The sequence below is a fragment of the Mauremys reevesii genome, linkage group 7 (assembly GCF_016161935.1).
Source record: "Mauremys reevesii isolate NIE-2019 linkage group 7, ASM1616193v1, whole genome shotgun sequence".
Lineage (NCBI taxonomy): Eukaryota > Metazoa > Chordata > Testudines > Geoemydidae > Mauremys > Mauremys reevesii.
In genome coordinates, this window is record NC_052629.1 from 91,010,300 (window position 1) to 91,035,141 (window position 24,842).

General features: G+C 41.0%; 1 protein-coding gene across 1 annotated transcript in view; it reads right to left on the reverse strand.

The window, feature by feature from the left end:
• Positions 1-678: 678 nt before the first annotated feature.
• NUP210 (nucleoporin 210) overlaps positions 679-24,842 on the reverse strand; it is a 124,373-nt gene continuing 100,209 nt past the window's right edge. Inside the window, exons 30-40 of the mRNA XM_039546052.1 lie at positions 24,135-24,309; positions 20,608-20,783; positions 18,941-19,158; positions 17,236-17,372; positions 15,960-16,083; positions 12,043-12,189; positions 9,418-9,668; positions 7,030-7,246; positions 6,284-6,379; positions 6,092-6,175; positions 679-1,992 (exon numbers count right to left, since the gene is read on the reverse strand). Coding sequence (XP_039401986.1) covers positions 1,892-1,992; positions 6,092-6,175; positions 6,284-6,379; positions 7,030-7,246; positions 9,418-9,668; positions 12,043-12,189; positions 15,960-16,083; positions 17,236-17,372; positions 18,941-19,158; positions 20,608-20,783; positions 24,135-24,309 — 1,726 coding nt within the window. The 3' untranslated portion in view covers positions 679-1,891. The remainder of the gene's footprint in view (positions 1,993-6,091; positions 6,176-6,283; positions 6,380-7,029; positions 7,247-9,417; positions 9,669-12,042; positions 12,190-15,959; positions 16,084-17,235; positions 17,373-18,940; positions 19,159-20,607; positions 20,784-24,134; positions 24,310-24,842) is intronic.

The window sequence follows — 24,842 nt, forward strand, 5'->3', positions numbered from 1 at the left end:
TCATGTCTTTTGAATATTTGCCCGTATAAATCTTGCATATTTCACGTATTTCTCACAAGAAGAGCTCAATGTTTTACTGGCTCACACTGTAATGACACAATATTATGTTCCTTATAACAGATCACCTTCACTGAACAACTACTTCTTGTTTTTTGACAATTCACAACTAAGGAAATTATTCACAGTTGCCCCTCTGACAGTATTACATATATGTAAACAAAGCTTGAAAACAAAGCCCACAGGCTGAAAGAAAATGACCAATATTTCAATTTTAATCATCGGAGGATTTAATATACCACAACTGAGGTAATTTTTCCCTCCTAGGAGCAATATTTTAAAGCTATGGCTTGAAAACCACTCTCTTCTCATGTTTTAAAATAAATGTGTAAAAATCTCACTTGTATGTACTTTGTTGGCAGACTTATGAAAAGCTCAGCATGTCTGAGCATGTGCAGTGATCTACCTCCTAGTTTAGTAAAGTAGATTCTGATTGTGTGTGTGTGTGTGTGTGTGTGTGTGTGTGTGTGTGTGTGTGTGTGTGTGTGTGTGTGTGTGTGAGAGAGAGAGAGAGAGAGAGAGAGAGAGAAAATAATGCAGTTTGAGTCATATGGGCCTGTTCTAGCCAATCAAAACTTAAAAAAACAGAACAAAAACTGAAATAGTTTACTACCTATGCAATATGCTGCATACACTTATTTTATTACACGTAGCTGATATACAGTAAGCACTCTTTTTTACTATTAAGTAAAATATTAATTATACTATGCCCTGCTTGTACACACCATTAATAGCTAGTAATAAAAGTCAACATTTTTAGGGTGCCCATATTGTACCAGAGACAAACAGGTTAAGCTAACTGACATTCATACTTCGTTTTTATCATATAACGTGCCACTTAGTTCACAATGCAGTAACTGGGGCAGTGGTGATGCATGGAGGCTCAGTGTCTGCTGAGGTACCTATAGTTCTAAATCAATCAATAAAATACACTGTTCGTCATGTTTGTATTAACAAATAGAAAGCCAAAAATAACTGCCTTCACTCAAAAAGATCTGCATACTCCTCTGTAACAGTTCTAGAAATCTTCATTCATAAATTATGGTTACTCGAGAAAGGCACATGCTTTTTAGCATTCTCGGTCATTCAAGCGCAGGAGAGTACAGTAACCATAAATATACTGCAATTGTACTTATGGGGAGCCATATTTATAATTTTCTGTAAAAAATAAAGAAAACAGACTAATCTATTCACAGTTATTACAGCATTTCCTATTTTTAAACTGGCAACTTATGAAGATACATCACATTGTAAGGCTAAAATATAAGAACACTTATCAGTGCAATACATTCCTGAGTCTCATGATGATAATACTGGAGCCCAAAGAAAACGTTAGTCCTTTGAAACACAGACTCCTTCACATTTTTGGCTCACATTTTACCTGTTTTACTATTTCCCTTCTTTGAAAACCATGTTAAAAGAAAGTTAATTTCCACAGGAAGCAAATAAAAAAAAAGACCGTAATACTTAACCACTTTCTTCTAAGTGTACCTTCTAATTGCGTGACATTTGCAGGAAAGCTAGCTTAGCACAAAGATAGCTAATTGTCCAGTCATCTTTGTCAACTGAACATAACATAAAAGACACAGGAATGGATTTTATAGGATTGAAAGCATCCCCTTAAAAATTTAAAGAGCATTATGCATTAAAAAAAGGTGTTGCACAGTATATTACACTGCATTTTTAAGATGACTTGCATTACACTGGCATTTGAAAGTTTTTAAGCCTAGCTGAGAATTTTCCAGAGTGAAATGATTTTGCTATTAGTAAAAGCATTGACTTTTCTTCCAACCCAAGTATATGTCCTTGTGCAGATGAGTCCTGTAGTCTTTCTTTAATGTGAAGCATAACCCGTACTCCAGAGCCTGGAGGGAGGACTGTTTTTTCTATCTGAGTACGAAGGACTGAGAGAAGTTGCAGATGAAACAGAAAAACCTACAGTCATGGAGAAAGAGAGGAAACAATCATATTAAGGGCGGGGGAGCGAGGGAGTAAAAAACCAACAGCTACTCTTAGATTGGATTAACACTGGAAGGGAGTCTAAGGACTCACTGAAAATAAAGCTCCACCTTTATATTTTCAGGTACATTTTAATCAAATGAAGATGATGGAACTTCTGTATTTCTTCTCACAAGCAACATGAATTAATGCATTGATAAAACCCCTGAGGCCCACCCATTTATTTCATTTCAGTAAATAATAACGACAGTAAGTAATAATCTGGGTTTGTTTTATCTCACTCTGAATACCCAAAAGCCATTCATATGAAGTGAGGCTCCAGTTCAGCAAAATACTCAAGCATGTGCCTAACTATAAGCAAGTAGTCCCAACTGAAGTAAATTGGATTATTCATGTACTTATGTGTGTTGCTGGCTCAGGGTCCTACATTGTAATAGGTATTCAGTGACTCCTTTGTAGGACGGTGTGAAATTGATTGATTTGTTTTTTTTTTTTGTGAAAGTTAATGCGATTTTTTCAATAATTAAGTTTATGTGGTTATTGACCACCTGACGTCTTGATTCTCCATGGCAGTTCAAGAAACTGAACATTTGTCATGGGCAGGTACCTGGAAACTCAAATTCACAGAAAAAGTCACTGAAAAGAAAACAAAGAAATTGAACAATGGTGCAAAAAGTAAAAGAAGAGGATGAGTATGTGGTGGGGTCTGCAAAACTAATCCTGCTCAGTGGGAGTGAGGGGTTTGTGAATTCTCTTCTCGCTTCAACCAATGACTCACCTTAACATGTTACAAGCAAATTTAAACCTCTATTGGAAGTAGGTAAATCTCTGTATCACTATTTAATAGGGGAACTTAAGGTGCATAGTTGCATTCAATTAACACAACAAGTCTGTGTCAGAAACATTAGAATACAAGTCTCTTGACAGCTAGATCTATTTCCTCCCAAATAATTTCAAATTGTAGTAAAATTGAACTCTTTGCAAACTCCAAACCAGGCACACGTCAAGAAAAGATTTAGGTACAAAAATGTCACCCAGCTGTAGTGGTTTTAGCTACTTTCTGCTTTGTCCAAACAGAATAAACAGCACTTTGGCACCTGAGGCCTCAATTTTTGGATAAGTCTGAATGTGCAGTAGTGGGAGCTCTGGCCCTAACAGCATCAACACAATAGTTGTTCTATCAAGTCTGAATTCGTTAACTCAGAGGTTTAAATACTTGCTTTTTCTGGCCAAGGGGAAAAAAGAAACAAGGCAAAATGGGAGGTCCTGCAGGTGTGGTGGGAGTAAGAATTTCTTTGGAAATTTGGTAATTTTATTCCCTGTATGTTACCTTCTGTTCTCTGACCCCTGGTGTAGTTTAATGATGCTTGGGGCAATTCTTTTTTTCCTTAGATTTTCAGTGGTATGGGAAAGCAGGAGACTAGGAAAAGCAAGTGAAAGGCTCATCCAGTTTTCCTTGCACCTGGCTTTCTTAATCACTTCCTTCATCCCAGATCAGATAAGATCTTCCATTTTTTTCAGCAATTTTTTGTAGCTAGTGAAGCTTCCAGCCCTTCTGCACTCTGTTCCCAGGGATCTAACACTGGGACTTTCACTGTAATTGAAGGCAAAGAAGTTTCCGTCTCTGTTCTATGTAGACTATGCAGAAGATGAAAGTTTCCCTGTGCGGTGAGCTGGATATAGTATCTCCTCACTTAACGTTGTCGTTATGTTCCTGAAAAATGCAACTTTAGGTGAAATGATGTTAAGCGAATCCAATTTCCCCATAAGAATGAACGTAAATGGGGGGGTTAGGTTCCAGGGAATTTTTTTTTTTGCCATACAGTACAGCAGTGGTCCCCAACGTGGTGCCTGCGGGCGCCATGGCGCCCGTGGGGGCATCTTAATGTGCCCGCGTCCTGGCCCCCGGGAGAGCACCCACCGAAATGCCGCCGAATTTCAGCGGCATTTCGGTGGGGACTCCTCTCGATGATGATGCTTGTCGCCGACAAGTGATGTCATCGATAGGCGTCGCCCCCGAATTTCGGCGGGGACGCCTCTCGATGACGTCACTTGCTGTCGACAAGTGACGTCATCGAGAGGCGTCGCTCCCAAATTTCGGTGGGGACGCCTCTCGATGACGTCACTTGCTGTCGACAAGTGACGTCATCGAGAGGCGTTGCTGCCGAAATACCGCCGAAATTTGGTGGCATTTTGGTGGGTGCTCCACCGCCGCAGTGGCGCCTGCCAGACGAAAAGGTTGAGGACCACTGCAGTACAGTACTATAGTTGGGAGGTGCCCCTGCCTTACCCCACACAGGCACAGCCCACTGGCACTGGAGACAATGAGGCAGGCAAGGAAGCTGAAGGTGCTGTAGGCTAGGAGAAGCATGGTGCGCAGCAGCAGCAGCTTCCCCTACTCTGCAAGCACCAGGGGTGAGGAGCTCAACCCTCGGCCTGCCCATTCCACCCTTTCCCCCAAGCCACCACCCTTAATCCGCCTCTTCTTCCCCCTGCATCCTCATTTACTCCGCACGCCGCGTCCTTGCTCCTCCCCATTCCTTCCTCTGCCTCCTGCCCACGGCAGTCAGCTGGCTTGCAGCATTCAGGAGGCAGGGGAGGGAGGGGGAGCCTGCGCACCGAGTCCTTGCTCCTCCGCCCTCCCTCCTGAATGCCACAAACCAGCTGATTGCCGTGGGCAGGAAGCGGGGGAGGGGGAAGGTGCTGATCCACGAGGTCTGCTGGCAGGCGGGAGGTGCTGTGTGGGGGCATAGGGGAGCTGTTAGGGGCGCTGCCAGCTGTGGACAAAGCAGCCAAGCGACGTTCTAGCAAAGCACTGCACAACTTTAAATGGAGCATGTTCTGTAATTGAGCAGGGACGTAAGATCGAAACAACGTTAAGTGAGAGGCCGTTAAGTGGAGTGTTACTGTACCTCACAAGATTTATTTAATATATGAAACATTGTAGAAGGTACTGTAGAGATGATCACTAAGACAACTGAAATCCAGGTAATTAATTCTGATTCCTTGCAGGACCTTGCTCAGACTTTAATAAAGGGTAATGTAATGCCAAGGAGGAGGAAAGAAACCCTAGGCACATTTTACTAATTATAACAACATAGGAATTTTGAGTATTTCACAGTTATGCTGGGATTGATTTCCAAATTAAAGTTAAATAGTCTCCCTGCTCATTGTTTTCCTTTTTAAAGATGGGAACATGCCACTACTTTCCACGTTTTATTTTCTTTCCTGACAAACTTGGTGGTGATGGTAACTTCTGGGCGTCTTGATCTTGCCTGAATCTTCCACGATCAGCAATGGGCTTTTCAACAATGGAGCCTGAAGCATTACTAAATCCTTTCTCCCAGAGCACTCTTTTGGCTAACCTTCCTTCCACCAAGGCTGCTTTACAAATAACCAAACAACCAAATAAATAAATAAAATGTGTGTCTGTTCTGCCACAGAGGGACTGAAATCTCCATTACAGCACAGGAAACTTCACTGAAACTCTCTTAGTGGAATTTTCCAAAGGTCGTAACTAAGACAAGATATTAAAAATTTCTCTCTCAATCAGGAGTGCAACTACTGAGGGTCAAAGAATTCTGATTTTTCCTTATGTTTCTGATCAACCCTAAGTATGTACCCGTGTAACACTGAGATTTCTGATGTGCATGTTACATAAAAGGCAAAGTAACATCCATAGAAGGTACATACTGAACTATGGGAGTTTTTGTCATTGGATTCCATAGGAGCAGGATCTGGACCTTAGTTTTCCCACTACTGCAGTTATTTCTCCGCCCCCCGCCCCGCCAAATATTTCTTGCAAAATACCATTTAATGATCCTGATTCTAGTCTCCATCACAAAAATGTAAAGTGCAAGTATTTCCACTCAGGCCTAAGGAGTCACAGCAGTATAGGACAGGTGTGTGTGAAATCAGAATTTAGAACACTAAAAGTTGTATGGTGCTTAGATGCCAGCCTTATAATTTATCTCAGGATACAGGGTTCTCTTAGTGCAACCTCCTTGCAATAATTCAGATGCAATATCTAGGGTAACCAATTAATTTTATTTATAACTGGGTAACAGCTGCTTACTGTTATAGCTGTGTTGAGGCGTTGTCCTTGGGGTAAATGCTGGATAAGTGTTCTGTTCTTTTGGGGAGAAAACTGCATGGTAGGCTGAAAGACATTATCAAAACCATTTCAGAATGGAAATTATTCTTTTAAAAGCACAGCTAAAATGTTTAAAAGTTAGGAAAATATTATTGAAGCTTTTTACTTCCTTACCTATGATCACAACAGCTGTCCCCGCCAGCAGTGCAAAAAGCGTGAAGAATATTACTTGATAGGAATCAAGGAAGTGTTGGAATAAGCTGGCTCCGTCTGTGGAACCGATTGAAAAGGAGAGATATCATATGATGTTATAAATAGCATTGTATCTTTCTAATCCTCTCTAATGACAACTGGTCTCTTTTCCTAGCTTTTTTTCCTATTTCATTTTGAATATTTATTTGTGCATGATACATTTTATTAGTTTAAATAACATGACTGACTTAGATTACAATGGCAATTTCCACTATAATGTTCAAAATGTGCTTGTCGGTGATAACTCAAAATAGATTGAAATGTCACACACATTGTTCCCACATCAACCCACTAATCAGTTTTGGAAATGCCAAGCCATGTTTGAGAGTATGTAAAATTTAAAGCAAGAAGTATTGTTGGATACTATAGAATTATGGAATTTATGCCAGCTGGGATGGGCAAGCAGCCATTAGAGGGAACATTCCAAAGACAGTAATTGGACTGACCCAGAAAGGGAAATGTGTTCAGCTTCAGCCACAAGGAGCATTTGCATGCAAACCTTGCTGTCAGAATATCAGTGTTTATCTTACATATCAGACAACTTTTTAAGCTGACTGTTAAACCTGGCTCAAATCTAAGCCACACTAAGTTCTACACCACCACCTTGAACACTAATGAATGTTGGAGATTTATTCTGACACATGAAATATACAGATAGATACACTTACGTCTCATTGGCTCGCTTCTCTCAGCTACATAAATCACTGTCACCGGAACAGTGATCGACTGGTCAGTCACTGGGCTAGATATGGTAAGAATGGTTGATAAGGACCCCTGGCTTGGAACTCCTGGATCAGATACACTAACAGTGTAGATTACATAACTAGGCAGTCCATACGATTTCTCCTTCTCAAAGGCCTTCACCATTGGTGACCCACATTTCACCTGCAAGACAAACATACTGTCCCAACAAGCACGGTGCACATCCTCTTTTCCTGGTTCTATGCCAAAGAGATGTATAAGAATTACCACTCTCTTGGAAGGAAAATTTGCTTCAAAGAGGAGCATATGTTGTAATCATAGAGCTATACCACCAAACTTCCTCAGATTCACTCTCCCTCTCTGCTCGCACAACTATCTGTTGCCTATTTAGTTTCAGCATTGCTGCTGCCACTTTTGCTACCGTCTCTTGCAAGCCTGGAGAAGAGCATGCATGTGAACTCCCCACACAGTAGCACATGAAAGCAATATCATCCTGCCAGGGCATGAAACAAACATGTGAGTGACCATCAACTAAATAGCAAAACTAACTGTACCATTCGGAAACAAAGTGAAAACAGAGAAAAATGTTTTCACTCCCTACCTGTTGCATAACCTCCAGGGTTACTTGTAATAATACTTTACTATACAATAAATGTAACAGTATATTTCCACATAGAAATGTGATTCTCAACATAAAAGCAGCCAACCTGGGTCAGACCAAAGGTCCATCTAGCCCAGTATCCTGTCTCCTGACAGTGGTCAGTGCCAGGTGCCCCAGAGGGAATGAATAGAACAGGTAATCATCAAGTGATCCATTCTGTCACTCATTCCCAGCTTCTGGCAAACAGAGGCTAGGGACACCATTCCTGCCCATCCCGGCTTCTCACGTTGGTGGAATCTCTAAGACACAAGAATGTTAACGTTGACTCCAGTACTTAAAAGATCCTCCTATCCTTCTACAAATTAATCTTTCTGCTGTCGGGTAACATCAATACAACGAGTCAAATACTAAAATGCTTTTAAAAAACCACAAAACTTAGCAAGGTTGATGAACACAGGTTATTATTTTAACATCAGATCTCAAACTTCATGATGAGTTTCTGCATTTAGTCCCTGGGGTGAGAAGAAAAACAATCATATACTAGATATCCCAAAATATATCAAATATGGTTTACTTAGCTGGAGAAAATACACACAACTGTATGTGCACAATTACAAAAACTAGTGTTTTAATCTTTCCCCTCTGGAGAGATTATAAACATCTGCAGTTCACACCACAGCAGGTACTATCAGAAGACATTTTTGAATTTTAAAGGTTATGCATGTATCAGTACATAAAACCAGAGAATCATGGCAATTAGAGATGGCAAAGCATTGAGTCAGTCCACAGAAAATGCAGCACATGGTCTCAGGATAGATGTTAAACTAGCAAACATGACACTTTATTTTCATCCAAAACAAGTCTGTTTGGACCTCTTATAATAGCTACTAAGAATGGATCTAACAATCCACACACATATAACAATGGGCAACAGGTTACAGCTGGTTGTGATGAGGTGCAGGGGAACTAACTGCTCCCTAGTACATAGGGGGTTAAATTTCAGCTACACTTTCTCCTCCCCTTGCATAGGTGCCTAGGGGAAGATTTAGCAGCAGGACTGCTGGAAAGGGAGAATGGCTCTGGGAAGCCTCCATGCTAGCACAGCTGCTGGGAATGCTGAGTGAACCCCAGGTTGAGAAATCTCCCTCCCATGTTTTGCTCAGGTCCATTTGTTCTGATTTATGCCGAGAAAAGTTTTACTCTGTTGAAAAATCCTGCCAATTATAGCTGCTTGATTTCTTCTGAGCCACCTCATTAATTCACTCCTCACCTCCTGGGGCTATCATTGTACACATACCCTGACTGTGTGCTTGTGTTATATTTTTGTAAAGTGCCATGCATATTTACACTATGGGCTATTCTGTGACTTGCATGGCAACCTCCACACATGGGAAAGCAAGAGCCCCTCCTTACACACTTGCATAGGCTCCCTGGGCCTGGCCACACAGAAGGGCAAACATTCCCCAGATCAGGCAGGCATCAGTCCCCATGACAAACTGGCCAGCACCGCTGAGCCAGTAGGTGTGTGTGTTGTAATTTGCTATAGGTATAAGCCAGCCATAAATGACTCCTTCCCTGGAGCAAGGGGAAAGCATGGAGGGCCTTATGCATCAGAGGGATGAGAGAATCACATTGTCTCCTGGAAGTACTCCCAGGGTGATGAAGTTTACACACTGGCCCCTTGCTCACAAATGCACCCAATGGCTCAATACAGCCTTAAATATGTAATGAGAATTTGCCGTGACATACTTACCTCCAGTTTGTCAAGAATTTCAGTGGTTCCAAATATTTTCACATCAGAACTCGTGTAATGGTTACTTAAGAGAATTTCAGTCTGATCAGCATAAAACCCTGGATTGAACGGCACTTCAGCGCTGATCTGCTCTCCAGAGAAATGGCTGCCCTGGATTGAAGCTGTAACTAGGAGAGCAGTTTTGCTCATGCTCAGATGCTTTAGCTGCTTGTCAGTAAGTCTGTGCATTGTGATGGAACAGGTATAGTGTCCTATAAAGATGAAAACAGTTCAACCCTTGTTAATTTACTTGTGTTTCTTTATGTTTTTTCTCTTCACACCCAAGAACGTTCCTTGTGGAAGGGAGACTTTAGAGGGGAAAAGAACAAGGGGAAGTTGATGCCCTGACAAACCACAATGGACAGGGTATCCCAAGAGTGGGAAAAGGCATGAAAGTGCAGTGAACAAATAAGACCCTAGGATGGGGCCTAGCAATAATTCCCAGGGATACTGAACTAGAAGACTTCCTTCATGTAAAATTGTTCACGGGCCCAGCTGATTTGAACCAAATTTTGAGTGTATGATTTCTGGGAACACTGGATCAAATGCATTATTCCAATCCAAACATAACAACATACACTCTGTTCTCTTCATCCATCTAGCCAACAGCCATCATAATCAACTTTGTCTGGTGTGATTTGTTCTTCAGAAACCCATCCTGCATACTGCCTTATTGTGCACTGCTCCATTACTGCTCAGATATTCAGTGATTCCCTCCAACCTCTTAAAAGTCATCCCAATTGATGACTAAGGATTAATAAAATAAATAAATAAAATAATATCCGCTCTGCTCACTTTGGGATTATCAGTACAAGCTGATTTTCTCATACACATCAGTTTCCTTGCCATTTTCTCCGCCACTCGTTTTCTATATCACAAGACAGATGCTTTTCTCAAGAATTTGAGGGGGAGGGAGTAACCACACTCTCGCACCTCGAAAAGTTTGGCTGACCATGTGTTTAAGCACAGATCTGAAGCAAGGATAAATACATGCCCCTTTTTTCTGCATAAGGAAACTGCACACATCTTACCCCTGATGGCATACTTTCTGCAGCACTTACAACAAAGGTAACCTCCATTATCCAGAGCAGCAGGTCTACCAGACTATTATAAGAATGCTCTCTCCACATAATCTGTGCTTTTTAAAAATCATATTGTCACTCATGTACACTTCTCCCCTGCTCTCCCAGTGTTGCCAACTCTCATGATTTTAATCGCAAGTCTCACAATGTTTTGGTCTTAAAGTCCCAGCTCCTAATGTCATGGGATCAGAGGAGAATCTTAGCTTTCATTAAAATAAAAGATTCTAGCCCTCATGGTTGTAGGGGAAAACCTGAATCCCTAAAATGTTCACAACCCAAATAAAGAAGAACTTCAAATGCATTAGGTTAAAAAAGCATATAATTTTTAAGCCATTCTTGTGATTTTTGAATCCTTGGGGTTGATGATACTGCAATACCTGCACAAGACAGGGACAGTGAACAGACTGAGAAGATTGGCTTTAGCCCAACTCAAGTTATTGGGCTCAATACAGGGTTATCTGGGTGAAATTTAATGGCCTGTGCTATACAGGTCAGACTAGGTGATTTAATGGTCCCATCTGAGCATAAACTCTATGAATCTGAGACTGACTCTAGATAGAAGACAAAGGCATTGGTGCCTGGCAGGGGAAGCAGCTAGGGGAATTGATGTGAATTGTAATTGTTTCACCTGTTGATGGGTTAGGCCCTTCCATTGCTGAAGAGGTTCCCAATGTCAGGGTATTTCTTGACACCTGAGTGCTCATGCATTCTCAGGTAGCAGTGGTGGCTTGTACTTTTTGTTTTGTCATCTGCAGTTAGCTAAGAAACTGAAGCCTTTCCTTACAGAACCAGGCCCAGACACAGTCATCTGTGCCTTTTCCACATCCAGACTAGGCCACTACAATGCAAGCTAGCTGGGGCTACCTTTATACAGTTCAGCTAGAGCAAAATATGGCACCCCAACTAGCTTTGTGAAGTGGATCAGCATGAGCACATTATGTCTCCGTTTCACAGATGGCACTCGCTTCCCATCCATTTCAAGGTGCAATGGAAAGTCTTGTATGTGTGAAGTTATTCATATGGGTTTGCAGAATCAGGACCTTAATTTGTACCTTCAACCTTTCCGTAAGTGATCTAGGGTAGTGGTTTCTTAGCATTAAAGTCTTGAATAATGATGCAGCCCAAAATTCTACCAAGTGCATCATTAAATCCACACAGGGTTGTATCATATAAGATTTCTCAAAACAGCACTATATAGATAGGAGGACATGTGGAAATTAATGAACCCCCACTGGTTCAGGACTTGTTTGAAAACATTAAGATCTTGACTGCTGTATGGAGCAAATAGTAACAGAGATTATACAAATGTCAGACAACTACACATAAGTAACAAACTAACATTAAAAACCTCTAAATTACACTTGGGATCCACTCCTTAATTCCTTATGCATTCAAGACTCCCACTGGCTTGAACAGAAGTTCTGGATGCACAAGGAATGTTAGAACAAATCGCAGTAGCACTGGAGCTCCGCATTTGCAATCTCAGCTTCTTTCCCCATTTTACCTGAAACTGCATCAAATCCAGGTTCTGCTGTAAAAATATCGTGTGCTGGGAAATCAAATGCATCCTTATTAAAATGAAGGTGGCAGCCGATATTGGACTCTGGTTGTAGTTCTTTAATGGCTTCAATCTGAACAGGTGAACAGTCCCCTAAGGGGGGGAAAAAAACAGGCGTGTAAGATAAAAAGTGAATTTTGCTAACACAAAAGGATGGCTCACCATCATTTCTGAGAGGAAATTTCAAGTCATTCTGCCATCCTCATTATAATCTCAGACATACTATAAAAATGTCTTACAATAAGTAATGCAGTTGTCTTGTCTCACATGTAGCCTGAAAGAGTATGTATAACTGAAAGTTTTATAATGGTTTAGATAAGTAAAAAAGAATTTTTTTGTCAGTCAGTGAGTCATATTGAAGCATAGATTTCAGCACATTTATACTTTTTTTCCTATAGCTTGTACCTCATAAGTTAGGCAAATTCTGAAAGTCCCACTAAAAGGTATTTTTCAGTAGTTGTTCAAGAGGAAAAATTATGTAATTTATTATTCGATTTGAACAGGCCAATAGTTCATACAAAAATATACTAAAAATATCATTTCAACAAGTGCTGAATGTTAAGACTGTTCAATATTAACAAAAAGGCACTGTGATTAAATCAAGTATGGCTTATTAATCAGAAGATAAAATATATTTAACTTCACTTGTAAAGTGGTTCTAAAAAAACCCAAATACTTTTGGTACAATTGTCAATCACAGTAATGGTGAGCATAAGCATCCGACGAAGTGGGTATTCACCCATGAAAGCTCATGCTCCAAAACGTCTGTTAGTCTATAAGGTGCCACAGGACTCTTTGCTGCAATCACAGTAATGGTGAGCATAAGCATGCTTAATGCTAAATATATTACTTTAAAAAGTCAATTACATTCTAACAGTGAACCAATCAAGCTGTTGGTTGACTACTAACTCCTTTTCATCAGTAAGAAAAACAGACACACACATTTATTGATCTCTTTGGTTTCAAAAATCATGAAAGTATCCATAATTCACAAAAATAATGAATCAAAGTAGTTCCAAAAGAGCTCTATACAAAAGTGTTAACAGAGGTTCCATACTACTCCATGTCCATTGCATGAAAAACAAAAGCCCAATTTAAAAAACAAATTTCAAGCTTGGAACTTCTGAAAACAAACACTTGCTTTGCCTTCAGATATATCTGCAGAAAAATGATAGTCTGGGTCTGACTTGACCTTTATCAAGACAAAGCAAACTTTACAAGCATTTTTGTTTTCTCTAAGTACAGAAGAACAAATTTTCAAAATGACAGCATTCCCATTAAAGCTGAAAATTGGGTTTTTGCAGTTGTGCCAATTGGTACTCAGTTAAAAATATGTCTGGAGTTTCCTAAAATATTCTCTCTATCTGCATCTGAAGAGAAGCTGCAACCTTCAGTATTTAAGTAGAAGAAACCTGAGTGATTTTAAAATTTGTTTTGTTTTCGTAAGGGCAAAACTGTGAATTGGATGGCTCAGGGAAACTGGTAATTAGATACAGAGCCTTTCTTCACTAGGTTTCCCATTCAAATCCAGTCTGTCAGCGCTGACTGAAAGGCCTCTGACATGGCCTGTGTGAGTTAAGTGATAGCATCATTCCATGTGCTAGCAGAAAAGTGTCTAGATCACAAAAAATGTTACAAAATGATGCTCTTGCTGGTAATCTCAGCAGAGATATCAAGAACTGAACAGGCCTGGAGACTAATCTGTTCTCTCACTCTGAAAGTGGTTCCTCCCACACAAAGTTGAGATAATGCGTAGAAGGCTTGAAGAGACTCTGTCTGTGCTGTATCTATCCTGCAGAAAGAGGAAGTTGGCCTGCAGGGCCCTGACTCTGGTGCGGGTCATGAGCACTAAATACAAGCAGGCTATATTTTAATGGCCTATGACAATGAATGTGACAGTCAGGTTCAAGTACACTTTCCTTGTACATCTTTCTTCCTTCATTTGTTGCGAGCAAAGGGGGAAATTGCACTAGTTTTATTTCTGAAACCTCACCCATTTATTTAATTTGGGAATTCAAAATTTTAAACAGCCCTCGAACAGCTGGCTGAAAAGTAGGGAGATTGTTATTTTTATTATTCTTTTTTGCTAAAACCATTGAAATTCTCCCCATTTTTGTCCCCAAAATGTGAACATTTTTAAAATCAGCTCTACTGATCAACTTTCTCAACTTTTTTCCTTTTTGGAAACCCAAAGGTTAATTCTCTTGGGAAGGTTGATGAAAATTCACTGAGCTATTTTGAGTTCGTTAACTGAAAATATTTTAAAACCCATACTTAAACAATGGTTTAAATTCCTCCACCACCCTCAAAAAACCCCAAAAAACAGAATGATTCCTGTACACGTATTACAAATCAGTCATTTGTATGAAAGAGTGTTTTAGAGATGCTTATATTACACCTCTACCCTGTTAAAACACCACCCAATATAACACGAATTTGGATATAACACAGTAAAGCAGCGCTCCGGGGGGCAGGGCTGTGTGCTCCCACGGATCAAATCAAGTTCGATATAATGCGTTTTCACCTATAACGTGGTAAGATTTTTTTGGCTCCCGAGGACAGCATTATATCGAGGTAGAGGTGTAGTTCAAAAATATGTTCATCTCTTTTTCCATGTGTCTGATGAAGTGGGTATTCACCCATGAAAGCTTATTCTCCAATACTTCTGTTAGTCTATAACAGGTGTTTTCAAACTGGGGGTCGGGACCCATCAGGGGGTCACGACGTTATTACATGGAGGGTCGCAAGCTGTCAGCCTCCACCCCAAATCCCGCTTTGCCTCCAGCATTTATAATAGTGTTAAATATATAAAAAAGTGTTTTTAATGTATAAAGGGTGGGGTCACACTCAGAGGCTTGCTATGTGAAAGGGGTCACCAGTACAAAAGTCTGAGAACCCCTGGTCTATAAGGTGCCACAGGACTCTTTGTCGCTTTTTACAGATTCAGACTAACACGGCTACCCCTCTGACACTATCTTTTTCCATTGTAACATATCAGAACCTTGTTCTGAGTTCCTTGTGGTTGTGACAGTATTGTCGCTCAAAGCACTAAGAGTACATCTACACAGAAAAACCGCCACAGCAGTGAGTCTCAGAGCGGGACTTGACTACAGAGCTAAAAATAGCCACGTAGACATTCCTGCTTGGACTCTGAAACCCAGCCAGGGTTCTCAGACTCATTGCCACAGGCTTTTGGGTTTTTTTAGTATAGTCATATACTTAGGCCTTACAATGATTATGAAGAGCTCACAGCACAGGACAGCAGAACTCCCATATTAACAGCTGTACAGCTCCTTGGCCACAAACGAATCACATTGTGACTTCTTGAGAGTATGTGGCAATACTGGCATCACAATGGTGTATCACTATATGATGATGCCTCACTGAAATTCAGTATCTTCACACTATGCAACCTCCTGGCTCAATTCACCACATAGTGTTGTGAACATCTCACTCACATAACACAGTTGCTGAGAGTGACAGGGAATCTCAGCTCTTGCCGCCCCATCTTTCATGGCTACTGGGAGGGAAAGGTTGGGCTTTTTCTCCCCTCCCTCCTGGTTCTAGCCCAGCTGCTCGAAAGCTCTCACTGGCTGTCCATTCCCCCATCACTGGGTGTGGTGACTCAGGAGCATGCCCATGGTCTTCTCACCCAGATTTTGGCGGGGAAAGGAAAAAGCCAGTAAGTCCCTACAAACTCACAACATGACCATGACGACTCCCACATAACTTGCGAGGCAGTGGTGAAGCACTAGTGCAGGATCCTTTCTTGCTACACTCCTAGATGTTAGAGGAGAGACAGTGCATCATGCATGTGCGGTTAAGTAATGAACAGGCAAGCAGGAGAAGATTCAGCACAGTACCTTTCAAATTTTTGCTTCTGTCCCCAGTTGCAACTAAAACTTTTGAAGCTGCAACTCCTTGTAAGTTTGTTTTCACTCCAGTTACATGCATCGCTATAATCCTTTGAGGAATACTGATCAACACCTAAAAGAAAGACACCGAAGAACCCTGCTACACAAGACTGTTAAATGAACACAAATTAAGGCAGGAATGGATTTTAGTAAGTCAAAAACGGATACTCCTCTCTCACACACACCAGACAAAAGATGCATTTCTTTAAAAAAAATGCTGCATTTCTCTAATTTTAGAAATTGCTCTTTTAGGTAACTTAAGTTAGAAAAACATTTTACTATTTCTATTAATCCCTCATAAATCAGTCACAAGAAACCAGGCACAAAAAAAGCTGGATTTAATTTAATTAAAAATAATGTCTGGTGCTCTTATGTCTGCTGATATTGTGACTTCAGCGTAGACAGAACTATTTCACTGAAGATCAAATAAACACAATTCCCTTTAAATTCAGTAATACTGACTAGCCAATGTACAGTACATATGGTACCATATGAAAAAAATTCTGGTTGGTATCTCATTCAAACAGTGAAACTTCATTCAGAAAAGCAGAGCCTTAATCCAGTGTTTCTCAAACTGGAGTCGCCGCTTGTGCGGGGAAAGCCCCTGGCAGGCCAGGCCATTTGTTTACCTGCCCTGTTTGCCACTGCAGGCCAATGGCAGCTGCTGGAAGTGGCGCGGGCCAAGGGATGTACTGGCTGCTGCTTCCAGCGGCTCCCATTGGTCTGCAGCGGCGAACCACGGCCAGTGGGAGCCACAATCGGCTGGACCTGCGGACGGGGCAGGTAAACAAACTAGCCTGGCCCACCAGGGGCTTTCCCTACACAAGCGACGACCCCTGTTTGAGAAACACTGGATTAATCAAAAGCTGTTCAGCATCTGAAACCAACTTAGCCAAGCAAAGAAATGAAGTGTGCCATATAAAAACAGTACAGGCTCAAAATGCAAACGATTAAGTTTAATTGCCTTCTTTAACACAAACTATAACCATGATGCCTTTGGAAGTACACCAGATATTTTCCCCATCAATTCATCTTCTGCTCAAGATAAACAGTACAGATATAGGAACAAATTTATACATTTCCAAGAAAAAAAATTAAATAAGGATAGCAACAGAAGCTTAACATTTTGTTGCTTAAAAAAAAAATGTGACTGTAGGTAGAAATATGTTCCTAACAGACAGCAAACAAACCTCAACAGCACTAGTGGAAGTTAAAAGTCTCTCACCTCCCTGTATGTTTTAAGTAGTCCAGGAATCTCATAATAAACAGTGACAACTCCTGAATCCCTTGCCACAGCTACACCTGTCCTTGGGTCAACCTGAAGAACACTGCTCAGTGAAGAGCTCCAGACTCCTGACAAGCCTATGAGAAAAGACTATTTGTAAATTAACTGCTTAACAGGGTTCCAATATGCTAGCCATGTGTGTTTTCAAACTGGAGTATGTATCTATAGTGTGACAAAGTTCCTCCTCTACCTTGGTGGGTCCTGTGCTTATTGGCGGATTTGCTTGCCTCAGAGATCTTCCCCTCTGGTGGAACCCACAGTCTGGGTCAACTTCTCCTGTGTCTGATCACGAGTTGGGAGGTTTGGGGGGAACCCGGACCGCCCTCTACTCTGGGTTCCAGCCCAGGGCCCTGTGGATTGCAGCTGTCTACAGTGTCTCCTGTAACAGCTGCATGACAGCTACAACTCCCTGGGCTACTTCCCCATGGCCTCATCCAAACACCTTCTTTATCCTCATCACAGGACCTTCCTCCTGGTGTCTGATAACGCTTGTACTCCTCAGTCCTCCAGCAGCATACCCTCTCACTCTCAGCTCCTTGTGCCTCTTGCTCACACACGCACCACAAACTGAAGTGAGGTCCTTTTTAAACCCAGGTGCCCTGATTAGCCTGCCTTAATTGATTCTAGCAGCTTCTTGATTGGCTGCAGGTGTTCTAATCAGCCTGTCTACCTTGTTTCCAGAAAATTCCTGATTGTTCTGGAACCTTCCCTGTTACCTTACCCATGGAAAGGGGACCTACTTAACCTGGGCCAAAATATCTGCCTTCTATCACTCTTCTGTAGCCATCTGGCCTGACCCTGTATCAATAGGTACCCACCATTATATACACCAGGGGTTGGCAACCTTTCAGAAGTGGTGTGCCGAGTCATCATTTATTCACTCTAATTTAAGGTTTTGCGTCTCAGTAATGCTGAGACATTTTAATGTTTTTAGAAGGTCTCTTTCTCTAAGTCTATAATATAAAACTAAACTATTGTTGTATGTAAAGTAAATAAGGTTTTTAAAATGTTTAAGAAGCTTCATTTAAAATTAAATTAAAATGCAGATCTCCCTGGACCAGTGGCCAGGACCCGGGCAGTGTGAGTGCCACTGAAAACCAGCTTGTGTGCCGCCTTCGGCACACGTACCATAGGTTGCCTACCCCTGGTATACACCAATTCCCACAGTGAGTGAGTGAGTGAGTGTTATTAGCTATGCTATCCGATGTGTGGTCCTTGCCTCAGCACCACATTCTGCTCTCAGTTACACCAGCAGAAGTTCCACTCTTGCAAAAATCCCATTGAGGCCAAAGAACTAATTAGAGGATTGAGTAAAGGCCTCAAGACTGTGTCTTTGTATTATTATCCCTGTTCATTTTTTTAAACTAAGCCTTTTCCAGAATGTTTTATATTTTAGGAACAATTGAATTGGAAACTGCAGATGTTTGATGCCCAAGAGCTCAACACAAGTGAAATTTCTGAAAGCTGCAGTTGATCAAACTTATTTGTGGTGTTCAAAAGAATAGCGAGTGTCATTTGATTCTGATCATCATCATAAATAAATGTATTTGGTTTCCCTAGACTGTCACAATGCATAGCACTACAAAGTTTCCATGGTAATTCAGAGCCAGCATTGAAATGCATCTAAACAGCTAGTGTATCTTACCTTCTTGATTTATCAGTGTAGTACTAAAGCAGACAACATCACCTACTACCATGTCTCTGAGCTCAGGGAAAATGGCATGTTGCACAGGAAAAGGGACATAATCTGCAATTCCACTGTGCTCTGTATCCCAAACCATAAGCAAGGTCAAGCCTACATTTACAGTTCGAATTACAAATGTGTTGTTCGTGGTTCCTTTCCCAATCTGCACAAAGTCATCTCTGTAAATAAAAGGAAAAAAATGCTTTGGTTTTCAGAAATTCTTCTATTCCCTTTACTCTCCTCCTGTCTGATAGGCATTTATTCAATTTTTTAAAAACATCTCACTTTGCCTGACTCCTTTTTTGGGATGGTTATTAACTGAGATTAACAAAAAGGAGCAAAAATAGACAAATGATGTATTTAGTTGTCATTTAAGAAAATCTGAATCCTAAACACTGCACTCTGTAACATGGGTCATGGGTCACCTGCAGGTTTACACTAGTGTAAATGGTGAATTTTCTGTAACTTGCAGTCTTTAAACCACAACTTGAGGACTTCAGTAACTCAGGCAGAGGTTAGAGGTCTATTTCAGGAGTGGGTGAGGTTCTGTGGCCTGCAATGTGCAGGAGGTCAGACTAGATGATCACGATGGTCCCTTCTGACCTTAAAGTCTATGAGTCTGAGAGTTCAGAAGAGGAAATCATGAGGTCCTTATGACCTAACATATCATTTTCTAGCATTTCAAGAAGCTCTTAAAGAGAGGCAAGCCTCTTCTTTTACTTTTCACAGAGGAAAGAAGGAATAAAATGAAAACCCTATGAATGGGTCTAGCACTAAATGCAGCTGGTCAGCCAAAATCTCTTAACTCTACTAGGTCAGTGTCTTCAAACTGTTACTGAGATATGCACTCTCCCCAACACTGCACACTCCTGACCATACTAATACCAAGATATATCTATATGAGTGGGGGAAAGACAAGATATCTTAAAAAATACCCAACCCGTATCTTTCTTTTTCTCATGACTCTCACCCAAGTATTCACACAAGGAATTCTGTGGAAGACAAACTTTGTGCAGTAATCGTTGGGGAATTTGATGAACATCCCACTGACCAAATATGATTTTTTATTGTATCCTGGTGGTGCCCAAAAGCCCCAGTCAGGATCGCATCCCCATTGTGCTAAAGACTGCACAAACACATCTGAAGACAGTCCCCACTCCAAATTCCCTAAGTTTAAGAGAAGCTGCAATAAGTGTGACAAACGGCAGGAGGAAGGAAGGAGAGGAAGGGCAAGGCCAACACTAATAAGATCAACTTGTTACATAAGCCAACAATGTGTACATCTTAATGATTCAGAATCACCGAAAGCATATACACGCACACACACCCCATTCCCACTGGCCCTTGCCTAGGCATGACTTCATTTTTTCAGGTCAATACTGGTGACTAACTGGTGCCCTTCTTTCTGGCATCTCTGAAGGCTGTACACATTTCAGGAGTCAATCAATGATCCCAAGCCTGTGATCCCAATTCTCCCACCAGAAGTACAGCCACACTCTTGCTGACATAGCTTTATCCCCTCCCCCCCCTTTTTTTTTTGCTGGGGCAGTTACCATGATTGGTATAATACAATGTCTTTTACATTTCTTTGCTGCCCCTATAATTAATACTCTGATATAGACACTTACCTGTTGGTTGCAAGGTTGAGCACAGAATTGTGCGAATGGAAGGTATCTCCAGAGTTATCATGGAAATGGACTGTGAAGGTTAATGTCACACCCAATGGTAGAGCCAACAGAGCCTCTTTGTTTTGAGTGTGCAGAACAGGACTAATAGAGATTCTCAGGTAAGAAACAGGAGACACCTGTATGATATTAATAAAAGATGATATTCTGTAAAGTGCTTTTTTCCCTTGACTGTGGGGTGCCTATTAAATAAAGCTATTTAAATAATTTTCAGACACAGATATGTGTAGAGCTCTTTATGAACCACACATATTTTTAGTCTGGACATTACAACAGTATTGAGAGATGGAGCTTTTAATTTCACACAGGGTTTATTATGTTTCATAAAGTCCTTGCAAAGCATCGTATAGCACCAGGAGCTGAGAAGCAATAATGACATGTAACAAATGCACAAAATTACAGAGATGATGTGTTTATCCTGTAAAACAAAACCAGAAAGTTCAACAGATACACAACTCAAATAATAACCTGCAGGCTTCTCCCCAGCAAAGGTGGATATACAAAGATTATACATCCCCAAAGATCAGCCCCTGGGTGAGTGATGCATGAGGTACATATGAACAAGGGATGAGATTCTAACATCTGCTCCATTACCTCTACACCAGGCAAAAGGCCTGGAGTGGCATAAAGGGACTCTAAAAGCCCCATATCTGGCAGGGAGAAGATTTCCCCCAGTGCAGGAACAGTGGAAGATAGCTGTAAGGCTGCCCTTCAATGGCCTCCTCTCAAGACCTGCTATAGAGGGGTGTGGCTCCAGCACTGTGGAGATTATGGGCAACCAGGGAGAGGCTGCTGCAATTCACACAGCTCCCCGGGGTTGTGTCTATTATATTGGTGCTGCAGGACTAAGCCACTTTAGCTACGTAACTTCCACTGGGCTGCAAGTTCTGTATAGCATCTCTAAAAGGCACAGCACACAATCTCAGTCAGGACGTTCAAAGGGAATGCCCATGTTGCAGAAGGGGCCAGGCCACTCGGAAATAAACTCTCCTATGGCTTGACTCATTGGGCCCACCTTGCATCTGTTAAACCCAGATTGGTCAGCAAGCTGCATTCTGCTGCTTTAATGGCTCCCTGCCCAAGAAAATCAGAATGGGTTTACAATCCCTGCTCCCATCTTTCAAGCTGTTTAAAGAAACAAGGGTTTGTGCAAAAATAAAGAAAATTTTTGCAGCAACACTTAAATGCAGGGAATCGTTCTTACGATGATGAATTCACAAATGTTTTGTTGTGGAAATGTATTTCCATTATTAATTAATAAAAGGAAAACCTGCTTGACTTATCTAGGCTAGCTATCAAAAGTAAAGGGACAATGTGTGTTTTCTCTGATACAGCTTTTGGAAAATAAATAATGGAAGGATAAAGGAAGAAAAAAAAACCTTCAACTGTATGAAGAACAGTAATTTAAATGCCCCCCTCAAGGGTACCTTTCTTCTGAGCCAAGAGGCTCAGATAACAGAGTTTTACATTTTATCTCAAAATGTACATGTCAAAACTTGAAAAGGAAAGGACGGCTTTGGCCTCAAGGAAACTGCATCTTTGGTGAGTCTGAAAACTGTGGCTAAAATATCAGTATGTACAGCTGTCTGCTCCACTAGCTGATGTAATAAGCTAAAATATCAGTGCATATGGCCATCTGCCCAACTAACTGATGTAACAAGATAACAAAAATGCCATTTTCCATGAGAGACTTTCAAGCCTGTTTTACTAAACAGTCTCAAAACAGGGTCTGCAAGAGACAACTGCTAAATCTAATATTGATGAAAGCAGCTATTTATTTTTTAAGAACATCTCAGCTTTCTGAATATTTCTAGCATTAATGTTTTGATGTTTGGGTTGACTAGAGCCAGACGGCATGTGAGCAAGTGCTGAGTTTACCTCCCCACAAAGCTCTGGTATAGTACATCACTCCTTACTTTCATTGCCTCCTGCTGTTTCGGTAATACAGCCTCTCCTGAGCAAAGACTGCCAAAATACTCAGATTGGTATATACAGCTAGATAGAGGAAGGCCAGCCCAGTGATTAGAGGACTAGCTTATTGTGACTCAGGAGACCTGGGTTCATTTCCTGCTCTGCCTCCCTGTGTGATCTTGGACAAGTCACCTGGTTTCTCTGTGCCTCAATTCCCCATTTGTAAAATGGGGCTAATATAATTTTTCTACCTCATAGGGACATTGTGAGGATAAAGACAGTCAAGATATGAGGCGTTAAGATGGCAACAGGGCCAGATAAGTACCTAAGATAAGTAGACAGGTCACAGCAGAAGCTGTATGGATGTGAAATAAAAAGACAGCCCCTACCCCAAAGAGCTTACAGTCTTAAATCCTCAATCCTGCAGTTTGCTGGTTCCATGAATGGACAGAATGAATGAGTGACTGGCTCCACCACCCCAACATGCCGGCCAGGGTATCTGATCCAGCTCCCGAGAAAATCAACAGGAGTCTTTTCCGTGGTTATAACGAACACTGGATCAGGACCCAGCAGAGTCTAGGCTAAGTACTAGGGAGGGGGAAGCAAGCTATGGCCTGAAGGATGTGGAAAGTACTCATATACTCTTCCGTATTACTTTGGTTTTGACAGTACAGGACAGACAGATGAGCCATCAGTGCCCAAAGTGGTGAAACAGAAACATGCATGATTATACCCAAGCAGAAGACCATGCAATTTAATAATGGTAATCATATGAAAGAGCATTAGTCAGGGTGACAATTTAATCCCTTTGCTGCTGGTTCCAACTATAACTTTTGTGCCTTCTCTGAAGTGAAGGCACTTCAGAGAACTTTAGCACTACAAGCAACATGCGCCAACATTGGACAAGCTTCTTGCCTGGCTTACTAAGTACATTGGACAGTAGCTAAATTTGAACCTGAGGGTAGTCACTCTCCTGTTTTGATTCCCTGTAGAAAGAGTCTGTTAAGAGCTACAGTACTTGGAAGCTGAAGATAGATAATGAGATTTCTGCACAACACAGACATGCTGAAAATTCAAGCACCACTGTTAGTCACCTTGTAGGTGACACTGTATTCATCACTCTAGCTGGCTTTATCCCTTTCCCCTCCTTGAGAAATGAGCCACCTATGATAGATGTCAGTAGCTACAGAGTATCAAACACGTCTAAAAAGAAAACATTTCTGAAGAGATTTTTTTTTAGGACAATATTTTTCTAGCTTACAAGTGCACATGCAATCCACAGGCACATTTTTGGTGAACTGTGCTACGGCTGAGAATTATCCAACGTGAGGAGATGCACATTTTAAAACTTCATTACCACCACCAAACTGGTACTCCAACACCTTGTTAAAAAGAACACTGAACTGTCCATTTATCTGTGAATTTTATACTCTGCAGAATTTAAAGGTGAAATTAACTTTACCCAGTTGGTGTCATAGGAGCGTAGGTTTTTAACGGATGGAACAGCATTAGCCTTAATTGTGTACTGACCCTCGTGAAGATAAACAGAAAAATATTACCTTAACGGCAACTACAATGGTCTGGTTGATTCCAAATGGCTCCTGGGAAATTATTTCAATTGTTGATGATCCTATCAAGGACCCTGAGTTCAGAAAACCTCTCTCATCAATCTGTACAACGGGAACTTTATTGGGACCATCCAGAACACGGTAACTCAGGGAAGCTACTCTGTCCCTTGATAAAGCAAAAACAGAAAGCTTTAAAAAAAAAAACAACCCTACATTTACAACCAGATTTATTTAAACCAAGCGTAAACTAGTGCTATCTGATATATGCATTTACCATGTTTTTGCTATAAAGCCACAAAACGCTATAATCTAATCTAAGATTCAAGTGTTCAGATCCTGATTCAAGCCTTCCTGGAAGAAGTCTTATCTATGCTTGGGCATATATTAAAATCCACTTGCTGTCCACTACCTTACAGTGTCATCATTCACTGACGTGAACTTCATTCAGAATATTAATGTATAAGGGTACAGCATGTGGCTTTCACAGACATTTTCCGTCATCAGTATTCAGTAGCAGATTAGTCTACCAGGGTCAACACTGGTATTAAAGATAAAGACAGGAACATGACTAAGTAGTTCTCATCAGTTTCCTGGAAATTGTTTGTACACAAGGTTAATTTTTGGAATAAAACACTCCATGGTATTAGCATATTAATAAGTAAAGTGAGCAAACGTATAAACTCTAATTAGCAGGCATTC